The sequence below is a fragment of the Scardinius erythrophthalmus genome, assembly GCF_964197995.2.
Source record: "Scardinius erythrophthalmus genome assembly, chromosome: 5".
Taxonomy (NCBI): Eukaryota; Metazoa; Chordata; class Actinopteri; order Cypriniformes; family Leuciscidae; genus Scardinius; species Scardinius erythrophthalmus.
The window spans coordinates 50,222,301-50,240,862 of record NC_138225.1 but is presented as its reverse complement, the minus strand read 5'-3'; the positions used below and the strand labels follow the sequence as shown (position 1 = coordinate 50,240,862).

Below are 18,562 nucleotides of genomic sequence, written 5' to 3'. Positions count from 1 at the left end.
GCATGGCGTGTTGCCGTGAAGTATCCATTTTTTATGCAATTGTGACTCAGCAAAAGTGCCTTTCAAAAGTCGAATGTCCACTGCAAGTATCTGTGTGTATAAATTTGTTTGTGTTGGATGTTATTATTTCAAATGAGCTGTTAAAAAAGCTGTTTCAGGAACGATGGACGCTGTGTTTTTCGGGGTGGTCATACTTCAAGTTTTGACGTCTGCTCTGTCCTTTCCTAACGGGGCTCCAGCTTCAGCATGTGTGGATATGATGCCGAGGCATGGAGGAATACTGCCCCAGCCGAACCCTGCTCCATACACCATCCAGACGAGCAGCGCCACTTTACAGCCTGGACAACCCATCACAGGTGAGGACCAGTTGGAGAAAATACGACGGCTCACTCACCGCTGTTTTTAGAAGAAACATTTTATTTATTAATTCTTGACATTTTTCTTGCATGATTTCTTCCAAGATCTGCGCGACTGAATTCAAAGTTCTCACTAAATTGTCATGTAAATCAATCATATTTGGAATACCAAGAAGTTTTATGTCATGGAAAACTCTCAATCAAGAAATAAAAGTGTATTGTCCTCCATAAATGTATCAGGGTTAAAAATGAACAGAGATGACTTTGGTTTGGTTCTGTTTCACCTTGTTTTTTAAATTGCATCTTTGTCACCATGACGTTTCTTAACACTTAGGCCAATTTCTGTTAATATATTAACTGCATTTTTGTTTAAGTTATTTAATTTAGGCATGTACAGTATTGGTGTTTACCCTATTTTCAAATGCTATTCTTTTTTTCCCTTTTTTTTTTCAAAGATTTTTTTTAAGCATATTGTGTAGATGTGCTTGGAGTCAATTGTTTTATTTTATTGTTTTTGTTGATAATGCAATGAAACATGCCAAATAATAATTTTCAAAGAAACTAGTAACACATGCAGAAACAATAGAGAGCCAACAAAATATTAATAAATGATTATGCTGTAGTCAGTGTATGCTTTTTCTTTTTCTTTTTTTCTTTTTCCTGTGAGCTTTTTATTTTTCTAAGCATTCTTTTTTATAAAATAAAACCTGTGGCTGAAGTTTGCCTATTTTTTATTTGCTAAATAATATTGTCAGATAAATACCTTAACCAGGTTTAGTTTAGTTAAACCAGGTTTTTTTGTTCTTCCCTCATATTTAAAATATATATATTACAGGTACGTATATATATTTTATATATACGTATCAGCTCAGCAGCGTATATATGTAAAATACATATATATTTAAAATATATATAAAATAGTTTCCTCATATTTTGATTTAATCAAACTTGTAGGGTCATTGAAAACAAATACAATAGTGGCCAAAAGTGAGGGGATATATCATATCAATACCTAAAATGGGGTTAAAGTGGTGATAGCATCTCCAATTGAAAATGTTTATTAATTTGTTGTTATCCAGTTGTAATCAAAGGTCCAGACTATAGTGGCGTTCTCCTTGAGGCTCGCTCTGGATCCGACACACAAGCATTAGGAACCTGGCAGACTCCTCCAAGCAACACAAAGTTCTTAGTGGTGAGGCTTTCTGTGGGCTATATCTGACACACACACACACACACACACACACATCATGGAGACGTCTATTTGATGTCTGCATTTACATCTGCAAAATGTATTTTGCTCACCTGCAATATGTCTCTGTTTCCTGTCAGATGTTAAATTAGACATCTAGAAAATGTCTTTATGATTTATGAGTTTATTCTTTGATTTCTTTTTCTAAGACGCTTATCAGATTTTTGTACACAACAGATGCTTTCCAGATGAAACGCCCTTTAGCAGACATCATACCTGTGCGATATGGGGTTTAAACATTGTGGTACAATAGAAGCGTAATATGATTAGAAATGATTTAAATAAGACAGAACCACTTAATTTAGAAATATTAGACTGCACTGCACCCCAAAAAATGACCATGATGATCAAAGTTTCCATGCTCCAAATGTCATGCAAACTGCGATGCATGGAAGATTCTTCTGAGGGATTTCACATATATAACCATTTTGTAAGATTTAAACTGGCTTTCTCCTCATTTTTTGGTGGTATAACCAATGTATGGTATAGTATACCTATAAGTAAATCACAGCCGTTATCCTCCGTATTTTGTAACGCAGAAGTAAACTATTTTCTGTGAATGCGCGAGACTTTCGATGTAAATAAGTAGAAAAATAACAAAGTGCAGTAAAGGTAAAACGATCTGCACTACAAACCAGTGTGTTATGACAATACATTCAAATAACGTGGTAGGAAATACCAGTTTGCAATATCAAGCAGCATAACTGGAAATGAATAACTGGAAGCGATTGACAGCGGAAGCCAGACACATTTGATTTGCAAATGGCCGCTCCCGCTCTTGTGTTGAAAATAAGGTCGATAGATTTGGTAATTGTAGTTTCTGAATGTCACATGTGATCTCTAGTGTTCAGGAAACCAGCAAGGAGCCATCACACATGCCAACGTCAACATCAAAAACAACTCCACCGTCTACACCTGGACTCCACCGGCTACGGCAAAGAGCATCTTCTTCATGTAAGAGTGAACAGTTACAATCTCAAACTGACACATGACTGTAGGCCTACTAATGATCGAAGTTGTATTTTGATCAAATTGTGAAAAATGAAGACTGTGATATTTGAATGCTTTTTTTCCTCCCATAGAAATGTTTAAAACCCTTCATTATTTGTCCACTACTTCCTCAGGGCCACCGTAGCTCAGCAGCGCAGTGTGTTCTGGGTAAATGTGAAGTCGCCGACTCTGACCCAAAGTGAGTAACAATCGGATAATTCCCTATAGTTTTACATTTTATGTAGAATTAAAACGCTGTCACAATACCCTTGTACAAAGTCTTGACTTAGATGTTTGGGCTCTACTAGAATAGGTTTTCATGCTTGAATGTTTTCACATATTTTGCGTATGGCTTTGGTGGGAATTATTTAAAAGAAGAATATTGTGACGTGTTTGTTCCCACAACTGAGGCGTTTGAGGGAGTTCATAGAGAGAATAACTCCCGCTGGAGGGACTTTGTGATTTTGCAGACCGTCATCCTCAAACAGCAATATTACACACGAAAGAAAGCTGAACATGTAAAACAGCATATTTGGCCCTCTTTAATAACACTCTAATAATCGTTCTCTCCTATCATCAGGTGGAGGAACATCGCTTGATGTGAACAATAGTGCTGGAAGAACTGCCACACCTGTCCTGATACTTCTCGTTGTTCTGATGGCAAGTGTTCAATGTCTATTTGCTCAAGGATGATCCAGACAGAGTAAATTATACTAGCTCAGTTACTCCATATAAAATATTTAATCAGCATTGAATATTTAGATGCACAATTTCATTTGTCTGACTTATATTTAGCGGATAGTAAAAAAAAAATAAAAAATAAAAAAAAAAGCACTATAATGTTCTTTTGGTTTATTTGGGGTTTTATTTAATGCCCAGCTGAATGTACATTATGCCTTGTGCATAAACTCAGATTTTGCTACTAAAAATAAAAATGCTGTTATCATTTACTCACCCTCAAGTTGTTCCACAACCTGTATGAGCTTCTCTCTTCTGTTGAACACAAAATAAGATATTCTGAAGAATGTTGGTAACCAGACAGCCTCATTGACTTCCATAGTCATTTCATCAACTCTTTGGTTTTATGACACATTGATGATTCAGTTATTTCAGCGTCATATTTGACAGTAATTGTCATTTTGAAGACATTTACGTATCTATCATAACTTCAATGGTGGACTACCGTAAACAGCTTTTAGATGGATGACCCATTATCTCCGTTAATAAAGCACAGCTCTTTTAAAACCCAGGAACCTCAGGAGCTCTGAGCAGGTCCAGAAGATGTGGTCGCATTAGTCCAATATTATCATGTCTACACTGGTCACCCATTATATCTGCTCAAATTAACATTTGTATGTCTGTACCTATATTTGCATAAAATATGTGTCAACTGGAGGCTGTGCTGTCTTCAATGGAGAAGATTTTGAATTTTATCCCACACTGTTTTTATTCCCCTGTAAAAAATATATAAATATATATATATTTCCATTAAAGCTGCTTTGGAAAGTTGTTCACTATAATGTTTTTAAAGCATGTCAAACTTTTCAAAGAGTAATATGCTACATTGTTGGCACAACATCACTATTTTGCTAAACTTTAACCAGGGTTAAAGGCTTTATAAACGAGAACAAATTAGAAACAGATATATAGATATAACAAAACTGTTTCAGGATGCGTATGCTAGTGATTCTCAAACTTTTCAGCACGAGGCCCCCTTTGTGTAGGGTTCAAATCGTTAAATATTTCATAAATAAAAAAACATGAAGTGATCTGTGATCTCTTGTCAGATGTTCTCCAAACTCATCAGGCATTATAGGAGAAGACTCAGAGCTGTTATCTTGGCAAAAGGAGGTTGCTTAAAGTATTTAATAAAAGGGTGCCAATAATTATGACCGACATCTCTCCAGATCCGTCAGATTCCAGATCCATGTTGGCGCTTCTCTTCAGTTCACCCACTCATTTCAGGTCTGGGGACGGGATGGTCATGATAGAAGCTTGGTTTTGTGCTTAGTGACACATTTTTGTGTTGATTTTGATTTGTTTAAGATCGACCACGGCCCATTATAAGATTTCTAGCAGAGGTCGTCAAGTTTAGATTTTTTATCTCTTGGTATTTGCTAGAATCCATGATTACATGTTTCTGAAGAAGATGTCCAGGACCTCCAGCAAAAAAATAGGCCCATAACATTAAAGATCCAGCAGTATTTAACCGCGAGCAATCCCTGTTTGCATCTGGTGTGTTTGCTGCCAAAAAGCTCTTTTTTTAGTTTCATCTGAACATAAAATGCGGCCCCTTTTGAAGTTCTAGTCGTGTCTGACAACTGAATATTTGGAGGAGCGAGGAGGATTTTCCTTGAAAACCTCCAAAACAACATGTGGCGATGTAGGAGGTTTTTTTTTTTTTCAGCTTTCTGATCCCAAGATCTTAATCTCTGCAATTCTCAAACTCTCTCCTCGCCGTGCATTAAGACAATAAACACACACGTCCTCTTCCTGGCAGATTCATAACATATTTAGTTGATTGGACCTTTCACTTTTCAATGCTTTAGCTATTTTCTTACAGCCACTTTCTATTTTGTGAAGCTCAATCTTTTGCTGCACATCAGAACTATATTCTTTGGTTTCACTCATTGTGTTGGATGATTAAGGGAATTTGGCCTTTGTGTTTCCTCATATTTAAACTTCTGTGAAACAAGAAGTCATAGCTGGACAATTTCATGTTCCTAGTCACCCTGGTGTGCTTAAAAATGTAAATATTAATGGGAAAATACTTCAGAGATATTTACCCAATAACTGTGGCCAACAAAAAGCACATAACTGAATTACTAAAAAAAATATTACTCAGATTAACATGAAAACTAAAAATATAACTAATAAAAAATAGTTAATTTAAAATTAAAAACTAAAATGACAATGTTCCAAACAGGTTATTTTTATGGCAGATCATATTAACAACCTTAGACTACAACAGTAGACTTCAGTAAGTTGACTTTATTCAAGTCACGAGTAAAAACAGACCAAAGGGAGCAGGACGTCACTGAGGGGGAGACGGGACAGTGTGGTGGAGTCCTCTGACATCCTTATGGGCCCAGAACATGTTCTAGAAATCTTAATGGAACAAGGGAATGGACCCTTTAGTTTATGTGATTAATATTCATAAAAAAATAAAAGAAAATATGTTTAAATTTAAGATTTATACAAAAGTTTTTTTTATTATTATTTAAAATTCTTAATTCAAAATATGAATAATATGTAAATATTATTCAATTCAGTTTGATGGAATTTTACAGTTAATTGAAATCTTGGGAAAAAAAGGCTTACAATTTGTGTATTTGTATTTGATATCTGAATGACAACATTGACCAGTGATAAGTCAAGGAAAGAATTTAAGGCATTTAAGAAAAGAAAAACTGCACGTGTCATATAACTATAGTACAACACCCTTAAAAATAAAGGTTCCAAGGGTTTTTTGCAGTGATGCCATAGAAGAACCATCGTTGTTTCCCTAAAGAACCTTTCAGTGAACAGTTCTGAAAAGAACCATCTTTTTTATAATCTAAAGAACACGTTTGTGCAACAAAAAAGGTTCCATGGATGTTCTTCAGGGAACCATAGATAATATAAAGAACTTGTAAGAATGTAGTCCAGCCTCACGAGTAAAGCATTCACATGCAATTCACATAATACACAGGTTTGAACATTTTTTCTTCAAACAGTGTAACTCTGTGAAGTGTTACATGTTCTTCTTGAGCTCGTCGTACAGCACCAGGACGATGGATCCACCCAAGCTTCTGAGAACATTAGACCAGGCCCCCTTGAAGAAGGCCTTGACGCCTTTATCACGCGCAGTCTTCCTCCAGCAGTCCAGCGAGCCGCTGTACATTATATCAGCTGAAATAAAAGAATTAAACACTCATGACATTAAAGACATAACCAAACAAACACAGATTTTGGATGGAACGTGAGGAAAACAGTTTTTGGATATTATTACCTCCTTTAAGTCCAGACTGCATCATCATGCAACGGCGTACCGTGTCGAAGGGATACGAGATGAACCCGGCGACAATAGTGACTGTGTGAGCGATCATCCAGCTGACCACGAAATGAGTGTTCTGAGGGTCGGGCAGCATGCCTGTAAAACACACATGCTTCAAACATACCAAAATGGATGCCGTTGCCCAATAAGGGTTACAATATAAGACCAACAGCTAACAATTTTCAGAAGCAGGAGTTATGAAAGTGCAAGTCTATTAAAGGCACACTATGCAGTTTCTGTTTTTCTCAAACAGCGACTCCTATGGAGTACTTGTATTTAACGTTCCTGTCGTAAATACCACTCACGCAGAACCGTCTCTGCACTCTTCCGACCGCGCTTTCTTCGTCGGCTCTTCAATGATTCACGTCTGAAATGCGTGCTAGTGTCTTCCATAGAGGCTGCTTCATATGTTGTTGATTCTCGCGAGATTTGTTGGGGCGCCACCTCTCAAACCTGCATTGCTGGTCAACCCCTTAGCTTTGCTATTGGGATGATTCGCCCTACTACGAGTCCGTTTACCATCAAAATGATTTTCGAAGCTGTTATATTAATGTACAAATCTTGTATAGTGTGCCTTTAACAGGACAAAAAAAAAGGTTGTCCCAACCCCATGTAGAAGTGTTGAACAATAACTGCTCTGAAACAAAATTGTATTAGTTTGCATCACTGATTACATTTCTATCATAAAACAGCGGTCAAATAGGAAATGTTTTATCACGCTGGAATTCGCGCTCAGCTTCTGTGAACATAAATCTTTAATTTGATTGGTCATCTCAAACATTTTGACATTGACGAATGGTGACAGACTGCTGACAGCTCAGATGAGGAGGTCGGTTATCTTGGTGTTGTGCAATATCTTTACAGCCCTAAAGTAGAGTTCATTTAGGCAATTATTTCACAATCTTTATTATATACCGAGGTCTGGACCTCAGGGACCTCTATGGTGGGTATACGGCCCTGAGTGTAGAGCTGAAGGGCCCAAGAACTGAAAGAGTGAAGGGCCCTATTGTTTTCCAAAAGATTATTTTTTATTAGGGCCCAAAGTAATTATGTATTTATTTTATTTGTTCGTTTGTTTTTTTGTCCTAGGATTTGGGGGCTCTTGGGGCCCTCATCGGCCAGTACATGGGTGTGGTGGGGAACCTTAAACAGCCTCTAGAGTCGTAGTTGGACGTCATGACAGATGCAGAATGTTGCCACCAGTAGTGCACACACATAGAAAACGATCTACTCATATTTTAAAGACGTGGTGCTTGTCGTTCAGCGTGCCGCCCTCTTTACGCTTTGTTTTGCAAATGTTGGAGGTTCCTGGTTTGAGGACATAATAAACAAATTTTTGACTTTGATTTGGTAGATCTCATGTGAGTGAGAGTTTGCCCCACCCTCGAGCCAATAAAAAAATTATGATGTTCATGGATAAATCCTTTATAATTAATACTGCAAGGTAACGCTTTATTTTAGAATGTCCTTGTTACACATGTTACATGTAATTACTGAAGTAATAACTATAAATTATGTATAATTTCACTCAACCAATCCTATAGCAAACCCTAATCCTAACCAAGTACATGTAGTTAATTAATATTACTCAGTACTTAAATGTTTTACTACACTGCAACAAGGACACTTTAAAATAAATGGTTACACTTTATTTTAAGGTGCATTTGTTACACACTAATTATACATTTAAGTATTGAGTAATATTAATTAACTACATGTACTAACTATAGGGTTAGGATTAGGGTTTGGTTTGGGGTTAGTTGCATGTAATTATGCCTAATTTATAGTTACTACTATAGTAACTAAATGTAACATACTATGTAACAATGACACTGTAAAATAAAGTGTTACCATTGGCCCATTGTTTTTTTACATTGAAAATGTGTTTGTTTTTTTTTTTTTTTTTGACATTTCAGTTATTTTAAATTGGTAACAAGCCTCCAAACATGTTTTTTGCAAACTACATTATTTGCAATTGTGGTTGCTGAATAAATGCACCTATCTTTGCATATCTGTGCATGAAAGAGCAATAATAAAAAAAAAATGTAAAGACATTTCTCAAATGAAAAAATGATTAATAATCACAATTATAATTCGAGTAAAATAATCCTGATTATCGTGCCGCCCTATAGCTAAGCCCCTGATGGTGACAGATTCTGGTCTTGAAAAGCTACCTTTTGCAGTGTCATAGATGCCGAAGTACGCCGCCCTGTAGATGATGATGCCTTGCACAGACACGTTGAAGCCCTGATACAAGCCCCTCACACCATCAGACTTGAAGATCTTTCCTAAACAGTTTGCAAGGCCTGAAAATTCTCTCTCCGCACAAGTCTTCCCGACATCAGCAGCCAAACGGGTTCTGGCAAAGTCGAGCGGGTAGACGATGCACAGAGACGTGGCTCCAGCAGCTCCACCAGACGCCAGGTTACCAGCGAAGTACCTCCAAAACTGAGTACGGCTGTCAACGCCATCCAGGAAAATCTTCTTATACTTATCCTTGAAAGCAAAGTTGAGAGCCTGTGTTAGGAAGTACCTAATGACATTGGCCGAGTTGCCTCTCCAGAAGGACAGGAAGCCCTGCTCCTTGGGAATACGTACTAAACAGTCTACAATACCTTTGTATTGTTTGTCTACTGCGATTTGCTTGCTGGCATGCTGGATCTGTAAGAAAATGGCACAGTTTTTCAAACAATTAAATATCAGCACATCATTTAAAGAATTCTAATTGTCTGCACGATCTTGTTGACGAAGATGTCAGTCAGTCAACAAAATATTTCAATACCAGTTTGTAACTTTTCTACACCAAAATTATGATTTTCAGATCGTTTTCATTAGCATGGGAGCCACAGCCCAATGCAGGTCAAGCCGAGAGTTGAATTACAGTACATAGAGGTTGTGCGCTTGAAAGACCTGGAAACTGAGCAAGTCGACAAAAAAAGATTGTGCTGATTATAATCTGTTTTGCTGTGTGAAGCTGCTGCTCGCTGGCATTGTAGCAGATTGGGAATCATGTAATATAGCCTATATACTGTACTCGCAATATTAGCCTATTTGTAAATATAAAGATGCATTTCTATAGCTCTGAGCTTCTGATTGATTTATTATTGCAATTTTGGTCACCTCTGAAATGAGGCATATGGGCATTTGAGGGGTATATTTGGAATTTGACAATGTGAAGAAAACATGCCAGACTCAGCATTACATGGTTTTGGATTTTCATCTTTTTTGAAAAAGCAGATTTTATGTTAGGCTACTGACAAAATAATTTGTTCATAGCTTGGATAAATACCTAGAATGCGAATAGTCCCCTGATTGACAGATTATGTATCTAGGCTACTTTCTCAAATAAAACATTTTAATCGTTAATACTTTATGGAAAAATATTTAGAGATATAATAGCCTTCCTCTCAATTTTCACAAAAGTAGTTTAACTGAATTCAAGAATTCAAGAAAACGTCTACAATGCACAAGCACAATGCATGTTGAATGATAAAGTTCACTTTAACTTAATGCTGTTAAACTGATTCTACACAAAGCAAACTGCTTGCTGAAATATCCAAACACGAACAACACTGAAATATAGCGCGCAGTTTGTGCCAGATGCGCGTAACCAGCAACAGTTTTGGCTCCAGTCCAGGCGAATCATATTTCAGAATCATCATTGGTTCAAATTTTTTTTTATAGGCCTATTATAAAGTTATGTAGGCTATGTCATCAAGAACACGATCTTATAATGGACAAGCCTACTATTAACCAAGATGGACAAATGTGTGAAAAAGATATTTTTTCCTAATTTAGAATGTAATAGCCTACATATTTCGTGTGAATATGGTAATGTAGATATAGTACTTCGTTATAAAGCGTACCTGAAGGAGCAGCTTGACTCTTTCTATGGGCGCAACAGCAGTCTCGGAGATCGCGGCGGCGATTCCACCTGCTAAAAAGTCCTTGGCGAAAGAAATGGCTGTGTCACTCATTGTTGCGTGATGTTGCGTGATGCTGCGGACTGTCCGGAAGGCTGTTCGCCAAACCCATCGAAATGACCGAATTTATAGACGATAATGGCTTTTCTAAAGCCTCCATCGCGAGATCCAGCGGGAGGTCAGGTGTGTTTTGTTATTGGTCCATCTGTACTGTAGGGAGGAGGAAACACGAACTGTTCTGTGATATTCGAGTGCACCTGGAACAACCAGTTAGACCAGCTTGTCAACCAGCATGACCAGCTCGATCTGCGTTTTGGAACATGGTAGGTGGTTGATAAGTAGACCACACCAAACCAGCTTAATTTGAAGCTGGTTTCTACAGATGGTCAGTAGGATGTAGGCTGAATTGGAATAATTTCTGATAACAGTTGGCAGCACTTATAAATCACAGTAAAGCCCTACAACTTATATGTTATTTAATAGCTTATTTGCTGTTAAAAGAGCTATGTAGAATTCAGAAACCCTATAGTTTTATTAGCCACACCAGTGTCAGAGTTCACCCAAAAATTAAAATTCTCTCATTAATACTCACCCTCATGTCGTTCCAAACTCGTAAGACTTTTATTCATCTTCAGAACACAAATGAAGAGCTTTCTGATGAAATCTGAGTTTCTGTCCCTCCATTGACAGCTACGCAACTACCACTGTGACGCTTCAAAAAGTTCATAAAGAGATCGTAAAACTAATCCATGTTGAGCGGTTTAGTCCAAATTTTCTGAGGAGACACGATCGCTTTATATGATGAACAGATTAAATTTAGGCTTTTCAAAAAACAAAACAAAACAAAAAAGCGATGAATACATGAGAATTCTAACATATAGCCCCTTTAAAAGTTATAGACGTTTAACCTATTTTAAAGCAAATATACTGCACTAAACATTATTTATTTGATACATTTTATAAATATTGCACTCCTTTCAGGCAAGTAGCATCTGCAAATTGATACCTCACAATAACACAGTACCTCTCTGCTTTCAACCAGGCAGTTTATGTGGGGCATCAATGCAAATGTTTAATCTGTTCTTGCATTTTATTTGTTTATTCCCAAAATAATAGGGGAAGACCTGAATTTCTCATGTCTTATATAAATATGAGTCCAGCATTGCACTCATGTGTCAACATGGGATACATCCTCTGAATGCGTCACATCTTGTTTTTGTTTTTTTTACTACTTTGAGTTCAGTTTCATCTCCTGTATTTAGTTAATAGATCCTGGCCTTTGCAACCACCTTGTGACAGAAGAAGAGATGTATATGGATGTAGCAGCAGTGCTGATCCTCCTCACTCAGGGGATTCGTCCCCTTGAGGAACACGTGAGTTTTTAGACCTGATCGCGTGTGCATCACCCAGACGACTACCTGGGTATTTTTCCATACTGGATTAAAATGCACATACAAAATGTCCTCTGCTTGAGGCTGGTCCTCCAGGGACCTTCTGTGAGTACATGGAGTGGGCACTTCAGCACCTTCACAGTGGGTGAGGTGAAGAAGAATCTCAACCTCCCGAAATCTGTCCTGGATGTCCTTCTAGAGACCTCCCCGAGTCCCTGGCCCTCGTCATGCTCATCATAGACCCAGAACCAGTGTAAGTGCGCTTGTCTGACAGAGGCCCAGTCCGTCCTGGAGCCAGAGCTTATTGGCCTGTCTATACTGGATTTAATGCTGGTTACCTCTGAGGACGGAGGGATGTCGTGGCTTGGAATGATGTTGACTGCGTTCCAATAAAGAGGGGTTATGTCTCCTCTTGTTTGTGTTTTTATACTTTGAGTTCAGTTTCATCCCGTGTTTAGTCCCAATTTCATCTGTTTCCATGGTTACTGGTTTGTTAATTGGTTAGTACCACCTGTTTCTTGTTGTCTCCCACATTGTTTTCTCCCATATATACAGTATACATATCTATATGTACATACATAGGTGAACCTGTTTGGTTCTTGGTCTGTTCTCATCGTGTATGGTGTTTTATTTCCGTTTGTTGTTTCCTGGTTCTCCTGAGTGCCTTAATCTTTTGTTTTTGATTTTAAAAAAAATACCATTGTGAATAGATCCTCACCTCAACATTTTCTTTGCAACCTTTTTTTTTAAGATCTTAATGGGAGGTGATGAGTTATATGTAATAATGACCAATACCAACAATATAACCAATATAACAAGTTTTGTAGCAATTTTCATTTGTACAGTATAAGATATTTGTTTGTAAATATATATGTAAATTCCAAATTTAATGTCTCATGTTTTCTTATTTGAGAATGAATATTTAACATTCAACAACATTAACATTTTAACATTAACAACAGGTTTATCAGTTGTTCTCTTTATTTAGCACAAAAAAACGACTCTAATGAGTAACTTTTATCTTTTACATTTACAATAAATGTGCGTAATTACTATATGATGTATTATTATTATTTAATTGTTTAATTATTATTATAGAATAGGACTAAAGTGAAAAGTAGGCTACTGCATGGTTGCTTATTTCACAAATTGACCAACACAATAATAGTTCCATCACTTTGTGTCAAACTGATCTGATTCACATTGCATCTGGTGTTTTTTTTTTGTCTCTAAAATTGTTATGGTGCAAACATCATCAGCGAAGAGAAGTTGTTGCAAGTGGAAGGGGGAAGATATTTTGATTAAAAATGATGAGATCTTGTGAATAAAAAAAACATAATGTGCACTGATAATTCATTTATTATAATAACTGCATTATTCCATGAAAAGTAGAAGTGTAAATTTTGATTTCATGGTAACATGAAACAGGAAACTCATGAATATTCATGTTTGCTCCACACGTTGCAACCAAATATCTCCGATATTTTACACCTCTAACACAACATCTCTCCTTACATCTAACAATAAATGCCACACCTCCTAACGCCATTGGCTGTTTTTTTTTTTTTTGTTTTTTTTTTCTTTGTATGTAGACAGATTTTGCATTCTTTAATCTTTTATATATATATATAAGCAAGACTATGGAATATAAAGGGTTCCAGTGTGACAAATGAACTGGAAGTAATTATAACAGCTGGGATTTCTCATTATTTAAACATTTTTTGTTTGAAATGCAAAATTGGAGATATGTGGTTTAAAAGCATTGATTTTTCTGTCAGATGTCAATCCTCTTCTTGGGTGAGAGCTTTCATCTTCCTCTTTCCCATAAACGAGGATAGTAGCCTATTATAGCTATCCGTTAGTGTTACCATAATTATCTTAATAATAATTGCTCAGCTGGCACGTGACCTCCTGGAATTATACTGCCTGCTTGCTGCTATATTTTTTTCATAAGCACTCATTTCTAGATACGTTTATAGTAATTCTTAGTCCACATTGAGCATTTTAGAGGGCGCGGTCTGAGGATGGAGAGAGAGAGAGAGAGAGAGAGAGAGAGAGAGAGAGGTAAGGGAACACCTGTGTGTAACTGAGAATAACAGGTGTTATAAAGAAAAACCTGCTGTCTGCCAGCGAGAAGAGAGACCTGAGAGTGACTCTGCGTTTGTTGTTGATTCAAGCCATTGTGTCCGTGTTTTATTTGTGTTTAATAAACAGAGATTTTACTGGCCACTCCTACTTCTCTACTATCAGTAGCCTATCTTTGTTGATGTTCATATATATATAGATATATATAAGTATTTACAATAACTGTAATAAAGTATAAGCTTCATCCACTATTTATATGTAACTGGCAAAGCCTAGAAACTAGCTTAGGACATGTTAGCAACATGCTAAATCATTATAGAAACATGCTAATTCATTCTACCAACATGTTAGCAACATGATAATTAATGTCAGCAATGTGTTAAAACCAATCGGCAACCTTCTGGTCTTTCTCTTGAATCCAACATGAAAGTGATCTTAAACTGCAATTCATCGACTTGCCACTCACACACAGGCTCTAAAAGAGAGTAAATCCCATTGACCTCCCATGTTAAAATGCCTAAATTTACAGCAGAAAACAGCCTGGTACAAAAAGTGGTTTTGGTCTATATAGCTCATTTTGCCCATCATGACAACTGTGAGGGGGGTGAATTTGTTTTTATAACTCATCCATTTGAATTATATTAAGCCTTAAAGTTTTGCATAATTAAGGGAGTGGCCATTTGAGTGACAGGTGGATTGTCTCTGCTGTCACTGCTAGTCATTTGTCTGCTGTCTGTTAGCGTCACGTCACCTCAGCTAATCCCGCCTCTTTGCCAATTTTCGGTTATCCGGGAGTGACGCGCGGTGACATGCTGCCAAGATGGCGACAGCCGGCTCCGCACACTTCGGGCTTCAAAAAGGCTCTTTTGAAACCTACGGGTGATGTCACGGACACTACGTTCATATTTCTTTACAGTCTGTGGTTAAAACCTGATAATTCATTCTAGCAACGTGCTAAATGATTTTAGCAATGTGGTAAAACATGCTAGTAACATGTTAATTCATGTTAGCAAAGTGTTAAAACATGCTAATTTATGCTAGCAATGGCATAAAACATGCTAGCAACATGCTAATTCATGAGGGGAAAAAAAAACTTTTTTTTCATGATAAGTCCGGAGACTAGAAATAGAGCTGAAAGACGGGACTGTACCAGGAAAAACAGGACGTCTGGTCACCTGTGCCGCCTTCTCCATGGGAAGTTTCCCAGGTGGAGCAGAACTATGATTGACAACCGGGAACTCCTTGCAATCAAGCTGGCACTCAAGGAGTGGAGGGTCCCTGTCATCCTTTCCTCATCATTACTGACAGTAATGCCAGGCGCGGTGGGCCCTGTTCTTCAGCTGGTTTGACTTCATGGTCTCCTATTGTCCAGGTGCTTAAGAACAGGCAGATTCCCAGTCTCGTCTCAACTCAAGTCTCCTTGCCCTGATGAGCCTGAGACCAATCCTTCTTCCGGTGATTGTGAATCCCATCCAGTGGACCCTGGCCACTCAAATCGCAGAAGCCACCAACACTGACCCTGCGCTGCTGAGATGCCAGGAAGAGATTACCTATGTCCACTGTAAAGTTATTACACCTGACGAGTTTAAAAACGAATTACGAGCATTGATTCAGTTTGATGCAGAAAGAGAGACGAAAAAGAAAATGATGAAAGTGACGAAAAGAGACGTGAATACGGAAGTAAATGGAGCATACGGTGGACGCATGCATAGGAAAACTAAAGGATAAATGATCATATAGACTATATTTAGTGTGTGTAAAACTAATCCAGTTGTCAATTTTACAATCAAGTGTATCCATGATACATGTTGAGCATCAAAGGGTTCTGTGTCTGTTAATGAGGGATTCCTGGACACATTAATGTTTTAAGATTCATGGAGTATAAAATGTAGTTTTTGAAGTTGTTGCATTAGAAAATACACTTATGTGTTATGTAGCTGAACCAATCAGAGTTGTTGGGACATCATGTGGCCAGCAGATGGACCCATCTCAAAAGCCATGAGCAAGCGGACTGATTCAAGAGGACTGCTGATCAACAGCTAATGCATTTTAGATTTTATTAGATATTTGTGTGGAAAACCCTTCCTCTAATTAAGATGTGTTCTTTAACGATGTTGCATACCATGCAAATCACATAATAATTAGGCTACTAGTTATTTTAATTCAATTTAATTGATTTTTCTACTTAAAACGTAAAAAAAGAGAAATATTCGTAAAATATCTAAATGTGAAACATTCCATCAGAGGCAAACAGAATAAAGAGGCAATTGATTGACAAGTGTAGCTCAGCCAAAGGCATGATATCACATACACAAACATAAACAGAGGCAGCAGGTGCTCCTACTCCGGCTTTAATTACATGATCTCTGATTCATCTAATTGATATGCTAATGCGGATGTAATTAATGCATGAGAGAGAACATCCGCAACCCCAATTAATTAATGAATAATCATCATATGGCTTTGCATATTTAATCACACATACATTTAAACTATAGCAGGTTTTGTTTTTATTGATGGAATCCATATATATATGTATATATATGGAAAACATGAATGACAGATATATAACCATGAGCCTTTGATGTCCAGAAGACATCATTTTAGTGTGTGTTTTTTTTTTGCTAGTCCTTTTAGGCAGCTAAGATTTCTTATTTCAAATTTGGCTATTGAGCCTATAAACACCCAAACGAGACCAACAATCACTTCCAAACTGCCATCTTCCTCTTCTGTCACGCATAGGCTGATCTGTGAATGGTGAATTAAACATATATATTACATGACACCAAGCATGCTTTTACATCAGTGCCATGGACTGAACGCTGCTTTACAGCTCAGGGTGATTGATGACCCAACTGACTCCAACACAATTATCTAGAGGACTCCCCCCCCCCCCACCCCCATTGCTGGGTATTGTGTGCTGTCCATCTGTCAGATTTGTTTAATTTGTCATTCAACCAGCAACCGTCTCAGCATAATTAAGACATTCACCTAAATTGAACTCTTTAAATCGTCTCATATTTCAGATATCTGACACTGTGCACTTATTATTTTTTCCCTATATAGTTATTTTATTTTTTGTATCCTGTACTTAGATATACTGCATTCAGACATCTTAATTCCTAGCTTTGTGTGTGTGTGCTTGTGTTTCTGTCTCCATGCATCTTCTTTCTCTAGAGTTTACATTTAGTTGAGTTTCTCTAGAGTTTACAAGTGTGTTATAATTAAAATAATACATTCAATGGTACAACATGCATGGTATTTCAAGCAGCATAACATGCTGTTTTGTAGTTTAAAAAGGCTACCTGGAAGCAGATCAATTTACAAACGGCTATGAAAAATAAAGTGGATAGTAGAGATAACAGGCAAAATGAGAAAACTGAGAAACTCTCTTAAGAAAATGATCATTAGTTTTTAAATCCTATTTCATACTTTTAGAATTCACACTATTCTCTTGATATTTGATCATGATGGTGACCAGTTTTTTCTGTAATACATTAAATTATATTAAAACCATTTTAGCATATTATAAATGATTGGTTTCTTGATGCCACAAGTTCAGACAGTCTTTGGAAGCATGTGAGTATAGAAAAGCGAAGTGCATGCACTACAAATCTACGTGAAAGTGGACATGTGGCTAAAATGTACTGAATGCATGTGTGCGTGAGAGAGACGTTCTGTTATGTTTGGAGAAACACACAAGGGACTCTTTCTGTGTGTTCCATCTGCCATTGACACCCAGGGGACTCAGAGAGGAGGCGTGAATCTGGAAGAGTTATAATGTACCTCAAAAAGGATTTGTCAAAATGTAGCAAACGGCCTTGAGCTAAAAAAAGAAAAAACACTTTATCTTTACCCCCATTTAACCCTCTTTGTCCAAAAAAAAAATCTGCAGCTCAGTATGCATCACAGCAGAACTTAACGAACGCATACATGCATTTAACATATTATGTATTTATGCAGGTTGTTGGCCGTGAATTAGTGAGATTAACTCAACATATCCTGTGAGGAAAAAGCAGAAGGGCTGGATTTATTCAAATCGCCATTTTCACTCACTGTTGATGAGAATGAAAAAATTACAAATGTACTTTTTGAATCTCAAATAATTTGATCATATTCACTGTTTGGTGGGTATTTCTTTTATCAAAACAGATGTCTGTGTGCTGTAAATACATTCGGGTAGAATATGTTAAGCGCACATATCAATTTGTTCATTGCACTAATTAAACAGATGTTCTTTTCATGCATAGCATTAATTTGGTGGTCAAAATGATCCTGTTTACCAATGCTAATGACAACTGAGGAAGAATGGGGAAAAAGAGAAGAGCAATACTGTATCAGTTCTATAGGCAGCAACATCAAATGATTAAAAAATAACAACTATATTTTTCACCTGATAACACAGAATAATATGTCTATTTAAAAAATAATAATCCATAATTACAACCCTGCCTTTGTTTGGTTTGGAATAACATAAAAATTGAAAAAATAAACTCTTTAATGATTACTAAAAGGAATAAATAGAAAGGAAT

At 37.0% G+C, this 18,562-nt stretch overlaps 2 protein-coding genes across 2 annotated transcripts; one reads left to right on the top strand and one right to left on the bottom strand.

Annotated features, from left to right (window-relative positions):
• Positions 1 to 163: 163 nt before the first annotated feature.
• LOC308690400 (putative defense protein 3) lies at positions 164 to 3,398 on the top strand (the record flags this gene model as incomplete). The annotated part of the gene is made up of 5 exons (XM_081364803.1): positions 164 to 356; positions 1,436 to 1,548; positions 2,450 to 2,559; positions 2,730 to 2,794; positions 3,176 to 3,398. 5 exons carry the CDS (start codon positions 164 to 166, stop codon positions 3,286 to 3,288), a joined length of 594 nt encoding a protein of 197 aa, XP_081220929.1. The 3' UTR covers positions 3,289 to 3,398.
• A 2,930-nt stretch (positions 3,399 to 6,328) lies between these two features.
• Positions 6,329 to 10,608, bottom strand: LOC308690296 (ADP/ATP translocase 3; the record flags this gene model as incomplete). The annotated part of the gene is made up of 4 exons (XM_081364701.1): positions 6,329 to 6,486; positions 6,587 to 6,727; positions 8,806 to 9,292; positions 10,498 to 10,608. 4 exons carry the CDS (start codon positions 10,606 to 10,608, stop codon positions 6,329 to 6,331), a joined length of 897 nt encoding a protein of 298 aa, XP_081220827.1.
• Between the last annotated feature and the right edge of the window lie 7,954 nt (positions 10,609 to 18,562).